Source organism: Bison bison, unplaced genomic scaffold (genome assembly GCF_000754665.1).
Source record: "Bison bison bison isolate TAMUID 2011002044 unplaced genomic scaffold, Bison_UMD1.0 scf7180017864065, whole genome shotgun sequence".
Lineage (NCBI taxonomy): Eukaryota > Metazoa > Chordata > Mammalia > Artiodactyla > Bovidae > Bison > Bison bison.
In genome coordinates, this window is record NW_011494637.1 from 952,545 (window position 1) to 966,056 (window position 13,512).

The 13,512-nt window shown below is 44.4% G+C and overlaps 1 protein-coding gene across 8 annotated transcripts in view; it reads right to left on the reverse strand.

The window, feature by feature from the left end:
- The window catches only part of PARK2 (parkin RBR E3 ubiquitin protein ligase), a 1,245,124-nt gene that overhangs the window by 801,661 nt on the left and 429,951 nt on the right, over positions 1 to 13,512 (reverse strand). For 7 of the 8 annotated variants that reach the window (XM_010836734.1, XM_010836732.1, XM_010836730.1 and 4 more), the window contains one exon: positions 12,585 to 12,706. In XM_010836734.1, the coding sequence (XP_010835036.1) occupies positions 12,585 to 12,706 (122 nt within the window). The remainder of the gene's footprint in view (positions 1 to 12,584; positions 12,707 to 13,512) is intronic. The other variant, XM_010836731.1, reaches the window with a different exon arrangement.

A 13,512-nucleotide genomic window follows, 5' to 3' on the forward strand; every position in this document is an offset into this window, starting at 1 on the left:
GAAGTCACTTCAGTCAATTCAGGCCACAACATAATGTGCTGTGCTAAGTTGCTTCAGTAGACTCTTGGCGACTCTATGGACTGTAGCCCACCAGGCTCCTCTGTCCATGCGATTTTCCAGGCAAGAATACTGGAGTGGGTTGCCATGCCCTCCTCCAAGGGATCTTCCCAAGCCAGGGATTGAACCTGTGTCTCTCACGTCTCCTGCACTGGCAGCCAGGTTCTTTACCACGAGTGCCACCTGGGAAGCCCCTTCGGAGCTTGAGTTGGAGACTGAGTATAGATCATGAGTGAAGATGATTTCAGCGCTGAAAGGTGCATTGCATCTCCATCCCAACACAGTGGGACATCCCCTTAGTCTTGAATCGAGAACAAAGGGCTTCAGCGCAATGACTCAGCAAGCTTGACATGTCTCTTCCAGAGAGCTTGACGTGAGTTACATCTTCCAGAGTTGGGGGCAGACAGTGGGTCTGGGGCTGAGTCCCCCTTGGAAAATCTACGGGGCTACTTCCTTGTGGAAACAGGTACATTGGACTCAGCCTGTGATCTCAAATTTTATTAAAGCAAAACATGTGTAAGTGTTCCCCTTGGATACCGAGAAAGCGCCTCACTAACACCATTTTACACTCTTCCCAGCAAGACCTCCTGGAGGGCCTAAGAGACTCCAAGGGAGAAAACCAGGCAAATGAGCAGCCAGAAACCAGAAGCTGAGAGAGGAGTCGGTGCTGGAGGAAATGCATTAGCACATCACTTCAGGGGCAGCTGGAATTCCCCACGGAGACCTCTAGACAACAGGACAGCAGCCAAGAGACAGAGTTGGCTTTCACGCCTGCCAGCTCCTGACAGCTCACAGCTACGCCAGGACAGTTACCAGTCAAGCAAGAACTTTCCCTATCTACCTTTGCTTTAGCTCTCTCATCTGAGTTCAACCTTGAGACAGAGAAGTCAAAGGGAGGAAAGCGGTAGAGCAGGGTTGAAAGTGAGGATGGGAAGTAAGAGGGAGCCCGTCCTCACACAGGCCCGAGCAGGAGAGTGCAGGGAGAGGTTTTGGCTCTCTTGATGGCTCTTCATGAGACTGGGTGTTCTTTACTGAATTGAAACTGAATCTGAAAATTAAAAGTTATCCATTTGGCTTGGTAGAATATGTCTGGGCTTCCCTTGTAGCTCACTGGAAAGAATCCGCCTGCCAAGCAGGAGGTGCGGGTTCCATCGCTGGGTCAGGAAGATCCCCTGGAGAAGGTAACGGAAACCCACTCCAGTAGTCTTGCCTGGAGAATCCCAGGAACAGAGGAGCCTGGCGGGCTACAGTTCATGGGGTCAGGAAGAGTCGGACACGACTGAGAGACAGCAACAGAACAAAAACAAAACAACAACAGAACCTATCCTCTCCTAGGAGGCTATGGCAGGCCTTTAGCAAAAGACACAAAAGCATGGAGAGCAAAAGGAAGCACTGGCACTCAGCAGCAGCTTGATGGGTGGTGCCGTTTAAACTGGAAAAGGCTTGCAACGGCCTGGAGCTCATTTTAAAACATCACCACTGGGCATCAAGGTTCAAGGGCTCAACAAGCACTGTCATCAACCATCCTGTGTTCTCAGCTCCTGACTCCTGGCCATCACACACTGCTCTCTCAGAACTGCCACTTCTAACCACACCTCTTGAGTCCGCAACCCTAATCACCACGGGACCACAGGGAAGTCCCTCTGTGCATTCCGGCGCTTGCTTTCCCACAGGTCAGGCTTCTTCTCGGGGATGTTGGAATCAGCCCAGCCAGTCCACACAAGTCCTGTCCAAGTTCCACCCACAGCTGCTGGCCCTGCCCCTCACCACCTCCCGGTTCCAACCAGGATCTTCCCTCAGGCGCTTGCTCCACCTCTTATGACTCTGAAGCTGCTCAGAGAAGAGTGCATTTCTTTGTGGCATGGAGACACCTTCCGACTTTCTTACGTTTGAAAGCCATGCATTTGCTAGAGAAAGGGAGACCTAGGAAGTGAATCATTTTAGCTGCTTTAAACATACGAAGAGCTGACAGATGGAAGATTCTTTGGATTTTGTTCTATTTTCAATGAGTGGAGCTATAATTTATGAGTGAAGACAGATTTCAGGTCAAATAACTCTCTGTCATTTAGAGTTCCACACAATGAAGGGAGCAAGCTAAAGTAAAGCAATCATTCCCCCGTACCTAGAGGTTGTTGAACATAAGGCAAATGACCAAACACCAAGAATATATTATAAGAAAATTTCTGTATCGGGAGGGAATTTAGATTAAATGACTACAAAGTTCATTCCTGTTCTAAGACCTCAGGGGGATCAACGCAAACAGTGACTATGATGCCCTTTGTCCAGTTATTCATTTCTTCCACAAAACAGGTAAAATATGCACCGTGTGTGGCGCTAAAGCACAAAGGCAGAAAAGCTCCAGGCCCCGCCTCGGGGCACGGAGCCCTGTCACGGACTGGAGGAGAGGGAACCCAGTGAACCGCCTCGGGGCATGGAGCCCTGTCATGGACTGGAGGAGAGGGAACCCAGTGAACTGCCTTGGGGCACGGAGCCCTGTCACAGACCGGAGGAGAGGGAACCCAGTGAACCGCCTCGGGGCACGGAGCCCTGTCACGGACTGGAGGAGAGGGAACCCAGTGAACCGCCTCGGGGCACGGAGCCCTGTCACAGACTGGAGGAGAGGGAACCCAGTGAACAGAGGCTTTGATATTCTCGATCATACTCCGTTCATCTTATGGTCACACATATATACCATCTGTACTATATCTGTCTATTCAAACCCAGGAAATGACAACCACTCCAGTATTATTGCCTTGGAAATTCTATGGACAGAAGAGCCTGGTAGGTGGAAGTCCACAGGGCCCCAAAGTCAGACATGACTGAGTGACTGAGCACACACACACACACACATTCAGTAAGAAAGAGCAAAAGAAAAAAATAGTTAGTTTTTTGCATATTTTTAGGAGATTATGAAGGAAAACGCTCATTTGTCCATGAGATGATGCTTTTAAAAAATGGAGATGTCTGATTATTTTAACTGTAGGTGATTTCCTAGGCAGTAGGTCAGTGGATGTTTATTAAGATAGCCTTGAAAATTAAGATGAAATTCCCAATGCACAACTGAAGATGTAAAAGAAAATTCCAAGTCATTTTGACGATAGAAATCCAGCTCATGAAACTAGCTGGGAGAATTCTTGGTTTACTCATACTAACAAGAGACTGCAGGGTTATAGCAGAGCTCAGAGAGCTGAATGGCCCTTGTGGGGCTCAGGCTGAGGACTCTAACTTCCTCAGTGTTATGCCTCCCTGATGGTGGGAAAGACTGAGAGCAAGAGGAGAAGGAGATGACAGAGGAAGAGATGGTTGGATGGCATCACTGACTCAGTGGACATGAATTTGAGCAAAATCCGGGAGGTGGTGAAGGACAGAGAGGCCTGGCGTGCTGCAGACCATGGGGTTACAGAGAGTTGGACTCAGCTTATCAAATGAACAACAAAGCCTCCAACAAACGAGTAGAGCCAACGAGTCACGTAAAAATAGTCATAATCCACGAAAGCCTCCCCTTTAATTTCACGATTTCCTGTTTTCCACATGAGCCAAGGCTCTTCTGTTTTCTCCTCACTAAAGGACAATATACGTGTTTCACTTTTTATCCAATTCTCAAATCTTCATTCCCGCCTTAGGAAATGTAGCCTGATAAATTTGACTCTTTTTAGGAAAAAGCTGCAGAGAAAGGCCAGACTCTCCCTCAGTTGCAGTTAAGAAAACAAATGTAACTCAATATGGCTGCTTTCAACAAGACTCTAAACTCTGCTTCCCCAGATTTCTAATTCTCAGTTTGGCTCCTCTCTCACTGTGGACCCAAGTGAAGTCAATTAACCTCTCCATTTCTCATCTGGCTTCAGCGATACATTTATGCAGGTACCTTGATATTCCCAGATGGACATGGCATGCCTGCATAAGCACCAATGTTTCTGGAAAATAACTGGAAAAAAAAACAAACTGCAGTCATGATCTGCACTGTCTTGCCTAATTCTGTAGGTTTCTCAGTGTGACTCTCTGCCCCCTCACATTTTATTAGCACCAGGTAATATGGTCATTCTTTATAATGTATCGACCAAGAATCTGCTGTGGAGTATGACAGAGCTACTAAATTCTATTTATCTTTCCCCAATGAGGTTTTAGAGCCATTTTCTTCTTAAGCAAAGAACAAATAAATTAACCCACTGCCCTAAAGATCTATTTTTTTTTCTTTCCATAATTCTTAGTAAAGCTTCTAAGTGGTCAAACGGATAATATATCAGTTTCATTCTGTAGGAAACCAGGGAGCTACATTTATGAGCAGAAACAACCCCTGAAACAGCAGAAGCATTTCACACTCAAAAACAAGTTCAGGGCTGGCCCAACCCCCTTAGTGCAGTCACAGTGATGCAGAGTATATGCCAATAAAATTTAAACTCCGGAGAAGGCAATGGCACCCCACTCCAGTACTCTTGCCTGGGAAATCCCATGGACGGAGGAGCCTGGTAGGCTGCAGTCCATGGGGTGGCTAAGAGTAGGACACGACTGAGTGACTTCACTTTCACTTTTCACTTTCATGCATTGGAGAAGGAAATGGCAACCCACTCCAGTGTTCTTGCCTGGAGAATCCCAGGAACAGAGGAGCCTAGTAGGCTGTTGTCTATGGGGTCGCACAGAGTTGGACACGACTGAAGTGACTTAGCAGCTGCAGCAGCAAGGAAACTGACGAGTGCATCAAAGTGATCTAAAATAATTATGGATTTACAAATACGGCACGTTCAGTCACTGCATACCAGTGTCTACCTCATCTTCTCTCCTTATTAGCACAACGATGAATTCGATTGGAGAAGCAACTGACAAAAGTCCACAGATAAATAAATCTGCCTGAGCAAAATATGGCTACCCTGGTAACCTTTGGGAAACACTTTCTTTTCAAGCTTTCTTTGTAATTATTAGTGGCTATACGGCCAGGTCGGAGCAGGCAATGGCACCCCACTCCAATAATCTTGCCTGGAAAATCCCATGGACAGAGGAGCCTGGTAGGCTGCAGTTCGTGAGGTCACTAAGAGTCGGACACGACTGAGCGACTTCACTTTCACTTTTCACTTTCATGCATTGGAGAAGGAAAAGGCAACCCACTCCAGTGTTCTTGCCTGGAGAATCCCAGGGACGGGGGAGCCTGATGGGCTGCCGTCTCAGGTCGCACAGAGTCGGACAGGACTGAATCGACTTAGCAGCAGCAGTAGCATACAGCCAGGTTATAAACAATGAGATGTAAGGGGAAGCCTGCAAAGAGGCGTCTTAAAAGTATCAATGTTATTATTTCCTTTTATAAATAAATGAGACAGGCTTGGCTACTCCCCATTGTCCTGCTGGCCTGAAGACTCAATACTATGATGCCCGGTTCTGTGATGTAAGGGCCATAGACATTAAAGGTACCAGCAAACCATCAGTGCTTAAGATGACCCAAGTCCTTCCGGAGTAAGCCTCTGATGAACCTGTGTTCTATCACTGAACAGCACTGTGCACCAGTAAACAAAGCCACCCAGTTTTAGAACATGTTACATTTAAGTGCAACTTACAGTGAAATCATAAAATATACAACAAAATTTCTTTAAAGAAATCTTATCTCTTCCTTTATGTTTCATGAATGTACTTTGTTTGTGATTTTTGCCAAATATTCTCTATGTTCTCTACATAGTCCCACAAATACTTATCTTATAATTGTTTTAAAGCTATCATCCTAGTTCAGTTCTGTTCAGTCGTTCAGTCGCTCAGTCGTGTCCGACTTTTTGTGACCCCATGAACCAGAGCAAACCAGGCCTCCCTGTGCATTACCAACTCCCAGAGTTCACCCAAACTCATGTCCATCAAGTTGGTGATGCCATCCAATCATTTCATCCTCTGTCGTCCCCTTCTCCTCCGTCTTTCCCAACATCAGGGGCTTTTCAAATGAGTCACCTCTTCACATCAGATGGCCAAAATATTGGAGTTTCAGATTTAACATCAGTCCTTCCAATGAACACCCAGGACTGGTCTCCTTCAGAATGGACTGGTTGGATCTCCTTGCAGTCCAAGGGACTCTCAAGAGTATTCTCCAACACCACAGTTCAAAAGCATCAATTCTTCTGCACTCAGCTTTCTTTATAGTCCTACTCTCACATCCATACATGACTACTGGGAGAAAAAAAAAAAAGCAAAGCCTTGAGTAGCAGACCTTTATTGACAAAGTAATGTCTCTGCTTTTTAATATGCTGTGTAAGTTGGTCATAACTTTCCTTCCAAGGAGTAAGCGTGTTTTGATTTCATGGCTGCAATCACCATCTGCAGTGATTTTGGAGCCCCCAAAAATAAAGTCAGCCACTGTTTCCACTGTTTCCCCATCTATTGCCCATGAAGTGATGGGATCAGATGCCATGATCTTTCGTTTTCTGAATGTTGAGCTTCAAGCCAACCTTTTCACTCTCCTCTTTCACTTTCATCAAGAGGCTCTTTTGTTCTTCTTCACTTTCTGCCATAAGGGTGGTGTCATCTGCATGTCTGAGGTTACTGATATTTCTCCCAGCAATCTTCATTCCAATTTGTGCTTCATCCAGCCCAGCATTTCTCATGATGTACTCTGCATATAAATTAAATAAGCAGGTAACAATATACAGCCTTGACATACTCCTTCCCCAATTTGGAACCAGTCTGTTGTTCCATGTCCAGTTGTAACTGTTGCTTCTTGACCTGCATACAGATTTCTCAAGAGGCAGGTCTGGTGGTCTGGTATTCCCATCCCTTTAAGAATTTTCCACAGTCTTCTGTGATCCACACAGTCAAAGTCTTTGGCGTAGTCAATAAAGCAGAAGTAGATATTTTTCTGGAACTCTTGCTTTTTCGATGATCCAATGGATGTTGGCTATTTGATCTCTGTCTTTTCTAAATTCTGCTTGAACACTGTTTGGTCCTAGGAAACCTTTGAGAGCTTGAGCTAAGAGCCGCATCTGACTGTATACATATATATAACTTCCTTCTTTACAGGAAGGCTCACTCTTCCCCACCAACACTTATACTTTAAATACAGGACAGACGGTACAAGGAACCATGCCTGCTGATATTCTAACCTTGAATTTGGCAAGAATCCTGGAGAAAGGGAGAGGGAAAAGCATCTTTCGTTCTCTTCATCCTGCTTCTTTTTCCAACATGCATTTTTTCTATAATTTCTAGTTAATTCTAAAAATAGTGTATAATCTACACATCTTATTTTTCCTGTCACTTTTCTAGATTTAAAAAAAACAGGCTTCAAGCATATGATATACTCGTCATTTGATTTTTTGCACTTCCTATCTACTGAAGGAAACAGTAATGTCACAGGTTATTTTTAAATCATTAATTTTGTTATTCATTATCACGATCAGAAATGTATACACGTGGACAAAGTGACCTCCCTCTGTGTTCAACCCGACGTTATTTCTGTGTGGACGTCCCTGGACCATCTTTGAACAGGCGACTAAAAATTGGCTTCCTGCCATGTCTTTCCAATCAGTCATTGCTCACTATTTTCCAGCGAGTGTTCATTTTTCTAAAGGCTATTTCAGTTAATGGAAACCCTGGTCAAGGTCACCATAAATTAGAGAAGATCATTTGATTTGGAGACAGGAGAAAACTTGGAGTTTCTGTAAGGTGATTCTCAAGCTATCCTCAAGGTCAGGGCAAAGCTTCAGACCACAGTTTCCCCATCCTAACATCATGATGGAAACGACTCTTCATCTTTCTTGTTAATTTATTATGAGTTTCACATTAAATATGAAACATTTCAACAATTCAACCTTAGAGTATTACCTATGAGAGACAGCTCATTATTTTGCATTCAACACTTAAATATTGTGAAGAAATGTTGGAATTATTAATAAATCACTGATGGCTCAGATGGAAAAGATTTTGCCTGAAATGCAGGAGATCCAGGTTCGATTCCTCGGTTGGGGAAGATCCCCTGGAGAAGGGAATGGCTACCCACTCCGCTATCTTTGCCTGGAAAATTCCATGGACAGAGGAGCCTGGCAGACTACAGTCCATGGGGTCTGAAAGAGTCAGACACAACTGAGCAATTAACACTATCACTTTACCAACAATAAGCAAAAATAATTAGGAGGGTCCTATTAAGACTCATGAAAAGCATGGAGCTTATTCCAAACTGAATTCTTTTCACCAGTTTTTTATTTTTTTAATAAAAGTAAATTTTTACATAAAAAAAAATAACCCAAGTGGCCAAGTAGATTTTTTCTCCATGTGTATAAAAAGCTGCTTGCAGAGGCTCAGGTAAACCACACTCTGCTCCCTAACTAGTCAGCTACATGAGATTCTATTTCTTCTATAATTTTTTTTTCCTGACCAGATAAACCTGTGTAAGTTGCAGATCTTTATAAAGTTTGGAAGAATAAAACCTAACGCTTGTCTATCCTCTGCTTAGAAACCCTTCCTTTTAGCGAGTTCAGCACCTGCTAAATAATTGCCAAGACTTAACTTGTAGACCACCTGTCAGTGTGATCAGTCAGCTGCTCCAGAGAGATACTGTTTGAAGCTATTACTAAGTGTATATATTTTATTTTTTTTTATTGAAGGATAAAATTGCTTTACAGAATTTTGCTGTTTACTGTCAAACCTCAACATGAATCAGCCTCCCTTTTGAACCTCCCTCCCGTCTCTCTCCCCATCCCACCCCTCTAGGTTGATACTGAGCCCCTGTTTGAGTTTCTTGAGCCATACAGCAAATTCCCGTTGGCTATCGATTTTACATATGGTATTGTAAGTTTCCATGTTACTCCCTCCATGCATCTCGCCCTCTCCTCCCCTCTCCCCGTGTCCATAAGTCTATTCTCTATGTCTGTTTCTGCATTACTGACCTATAAATCTATTCTTCAGTACAATTTTTCTAGATTCCGCATATGTGAGTTAGAATACGACATTTTTGTTTTAATAAAAAAGTAAAGGAAATGCTATTCATTTGCTGGGAACCAGCTCTGTGTATTGTGCATGATTAGTCGCTCAGCCCAGAGAAGGCAATGACACCCCACTCCAGTACTCTTGCCTAGAAAATCCCATGGACAGAGGAGCCTGGTAGGGTGCAGTCCATGGGGTCACTAAGAGTCGGATAGACTGTCTTCACTTTCACTTTTCACTTTCATGCATTGGAGAAGGAAATGGCAACCCACTCCAGTATTCTTGCCTGGAGAATCCCAGGGACCAGGGAACCTGGTGGGCTGCCGTCGATGGGGTCGCACAGAGTCGGACACGACTGAACTGACTTGGCGGCAGCAGCAGCAGCCGCTCAGCCGTGTTCGACTCTGCAACCCCATGAACTATAGCTCGCCAGCCTCCTCTGCCCGTGGGATTCGCCAGGCCAGAATTCTGGAGTGAGTTGCCATGCCCTCCTCCAGGGGATGTTCTCAACCCAGGGATCAAACCCAGGTCTCCCACATTGCAGGCAGATTCTTTACCAGCTGACCCTTCTGGGAAGCCCAGGTACCAGTTATACTACATCTAAGAACTGTACTAAAACTCTGGATTAAATAAAGAATCTTTGATTCCATTTTCTTTAAATCCCTAGCCATATTTTTAATAACAGCATTTCTGAATGATATTTAAAATATGAGGGAAATAGTTATACAATAGGCATTTATTAGTGGATCTATATAGCATGCAATCTATCCTTAAAAAAAAAAAAAAGGGAGGGCTTTGGAGAAAAATACAGAAAATAATTTTCACTCCTGGCACCAACATTTGTTAACCATGTAATTTTGGACTCATTACTTAATTTCATGGAGTCTCTTTGTTAAAAACCTTGGGTAATGATACCTTCTTCTCAGGTCTGTGATAAGAATTAGAGAAAAATACAGGTGGCTCACAAAGAGTAGGACACGACTGAAGCGGTTTAGCACGCACGTACAAACACCAGCATATAAATGGAAGGAAGGCAATAAACTGTGGCAAAACAATCATACTTGCTATGATTAATATAATTATAAAAAGGCAAACAGAATTTCTAAAGGTTGTGGATCTACCGAACCAGTGTGTGAAAGTTCAAATACAGATGCCACACGCGGGGGGCCACACACCATGTGAGATGTTGGTTGGGTCCCCTTTTTGGGGATCCAAACTGACCAGTTATCATATGAGGCTTACAGACTCTTGGAATATAGACAGATAGATGGTGGCATAGAATGTAGGACAAAAATGTAATGATACCTGTAATAATGCAGTTGAAGTTTTGGCCTGTCGGGAGAGGAAATGATGAGAGTTGACATAAAGAGGAAGTAGGGAAGTGCCTGGGACCAGAACCCAGCAGCCCAGCTCCAAAATCATTGTTCCAAGCTCACATCTTGCTCCCTCTGAGCCACACCTTACTTTAATCCAGCACTCACCACAGGCCAGTCTCTGACCACCTAATATCCACCTACCACTTAACCCCTACAGCTCTCTACTTTGGTACTTTTAGACAGTGGTTGCAGGTTGCTTCTTTCTCTTTTGCTTTCTTTCCCCACCAATGAGAAATATTTTTAAACGAGAAGTTTCACATAACATTTTACCCCTATGGTTTCTCTTGACTCAGTACAAGCTTGGGTGGCCCTCCCCTCCTGCCACCACCACTGCTAACCGCTGGCAGGAGCAGCCTGAGGCAACCAGGACCAGAGTCCAGATCAGAGGCACAGAAGAGGCTGTGGATTGCACTGAGAAAGGCTTGTGGCCCAGGGGAGAAGCAACTTTAGAGCAGCCCATTTCCCAGACAGAAGTACTGCCCAGTGACGCCCAGAAAAAGGTCTACTCCAGTGGTGCAGACAATCCCAAGCATCCTTCGTGGATTTGTCTCCCTGAGTGGATCCCCCTGTGGAGCTGAAATGCTGTATCGTGATGGAGCTTTGAATTTCATTTGTGAGTAATTCCATTTTCGCAGGCTTGCGTCAGCGAGCCACGATTTCCTGATTAATAAGTACATCCTTCAGGTTCTTTCACAGTGCTCCTTTACCACTTGTCTGCCAAGACACCGCAGTAATCTAGACCCTCAGCTTGAACCCTATATATATAGTTGAATAATCAACCTCTTTGCCTGCAATCTGTCACCATACTCAGTCCCAGTGATAAACAGCTCCAGTGATAAGAAACAGTCTTAAAATCTCCCTTTATGCATGGTCTCTGTGACGCTTTGCCTTCATCCCGCAGCCTGCAGAACAAAATCTGAAGGCACTAGCCATCACTGGGGCCCGACGGGTAAGGCGGTGCAGCTCTGCGCGTCGGCCCCACCACCTGCAGAGTTCTTTGTGCTCTGGTGCGTCCTGGGCTCAGTCTCAGCACTGAGCTGATCAGAATGTCCTTCAGTCTCTTAAAGACATCAGCATCCACATCATTTTAGCCAAATTCTACACCACTATCATGCTGAGGCCCTGAAGCACTAGGCCAGTGTTTTTATTTCGGAGGTTGGCCAGCAAACCTTTTCTGCAAAGGGCCAGAAAGTAAACACGTCTGGGTGAGCAGGCCATGCAGTCTGTGTCGACACTGCTCAACCCTGATGTAGGGCACAAGAACACTGGTACCGACAACAGGCACAGACATGGGAGGAGCCACCTGTCAAAACTTTATGATGACGCTGGAATGTAAATTTCATGTCATGATCCATGGGTCATGCAATATTATTCTTTTGAAGTTTCCCAACCACTTAAAACCATACAAAACATTCTCAGCTTGGGGACTGTACAAAACAAGCAGAGGCCACAGTGCAGCGTGATTTCCAACCATATTTTATATGCATACTGGTCCTGGATCCACAACTTCCTTTTCATTTTTTTATTGAGGTATGACTTACCTCAAGTGCTCCAACATTAAATAAATACTCTAGTAAATTTTGACATAAGCATACAACCATGTTCATATCACACAGGTCGAGATGTGAAACGTTCCCAGGATCTTCAAAGGTATCCTTCCTGCCTGCTTCTGTAAGACACGCCCAATCTCTTTGTGTTATAAAAGCAGCCTCTATATTTCCTGAATGGAGATCCATCCAGTCCATCCTAAAGGAAATCAGTCCTGAATATTCATCGGAAGGACTGATGCTGAAGCTGAAACTCCAATACTTGGCCACCTGATGCGAGGAAATGACTCACTGGAAAGACCCTGACGATGGGAAAGATTGAAGGTGGGAGGAGAAGGGGAAAAAAGAGGATGAGATGGTTGGACGGCCTCCCTGACACGACGGACATGAGTTTGGGTAAACTCCAAGAGGTGGCAATGGACAGGGAGGCCTGGTGTGCTGCAGTCCATGGGGTCGCAGAGAGTCGGACACGGCTGAGCGACTGAACTGATATTTCCTATCAATACGCCTGGATTAAAGAAATGGGGGTACTGACGCCGTCCTATCCAAACTTTTACAGAGCAGTGTATTTTTAAATGAAACTTCAGATACCGTTAATCATTACAAGCACATGGAAGGCGAATTTCCAGTGATGGGTGATATCTGCTGAGAAACCCTGAAAGGCAATCTGGGAACACACATCCCTTTTTCCGGGCAGGCTGCCCAGGCCGCGTCTCCTTACCTGGGCCAAGGTGAGCGTTGCTTGTTGGCAGGTGCTGCACCGCACCCTGAGCTTTCCCGGCTGCACTCCTTGACACGGGCCTTTGCAGTAGACATAAAAACTGTTGTAGGTCGGTCTACCTGCTGGGAAAACAGGCAGAGAGAGCAGCCAGTCAATGCGGATCCACACTGAGACTTAACTCCTCCTGAACATTTGGAAATACTAGTAGAATAAATGTTACAATGAAGATCCAACAATTAAAATTTAGAAAATGCAGTTCTTTGCTCAAAAGAGTGAAACATTTTTCCTTCTTCTTGTAAAAATGAGCCCTGTGACTTACTCAGCAAAGTAGCAACCAGCTTGCTGCTGGGAGAGCTGGCTAAGGGTATCTGCAACACAAGGAAATTAATCACATACTTTGCAGTTGACATTTTTAAAAGGATGATGATGTAAGACCATTTGAAATGTAGAGGCCCCTGCTCCCAAATTTTATTTTATGCATCTCTACCCAGTCTTCAAGGCTTCTGATTTTTCCTCTTAAACTTGTATCTTTTAGCCCCAAACTCCTCATGATTTGAATGGGATCATCACAGTTTGCTGAATTTCCAGTGAAGACTTTCCAACATGAAGTCACACACAAAATAAAACACAAGCCCTAAGGGGCTTAGCACACTCAGCAATCCTGTGCGGAAATGGGTGCTTTGTTTAGACAAATGTCATTCAAATAATACATGCAAAAGCTGCAAAAACATTTAGGAAAAGATAAACATCTCTGATCATTTCTCTCAAATAACCCCATGCAGGAGAGTATCCGCCTGTAAACTAGGGGAAGTTTCTTTTGAATCATTTACCTCTACATCTACAAAAGCTAACTGTATCCGGACACACTTACCAGTAAAATAACCGATTTCCAAATTTCTAAAATTAGTAAATAGTCCTTTTGATCTTA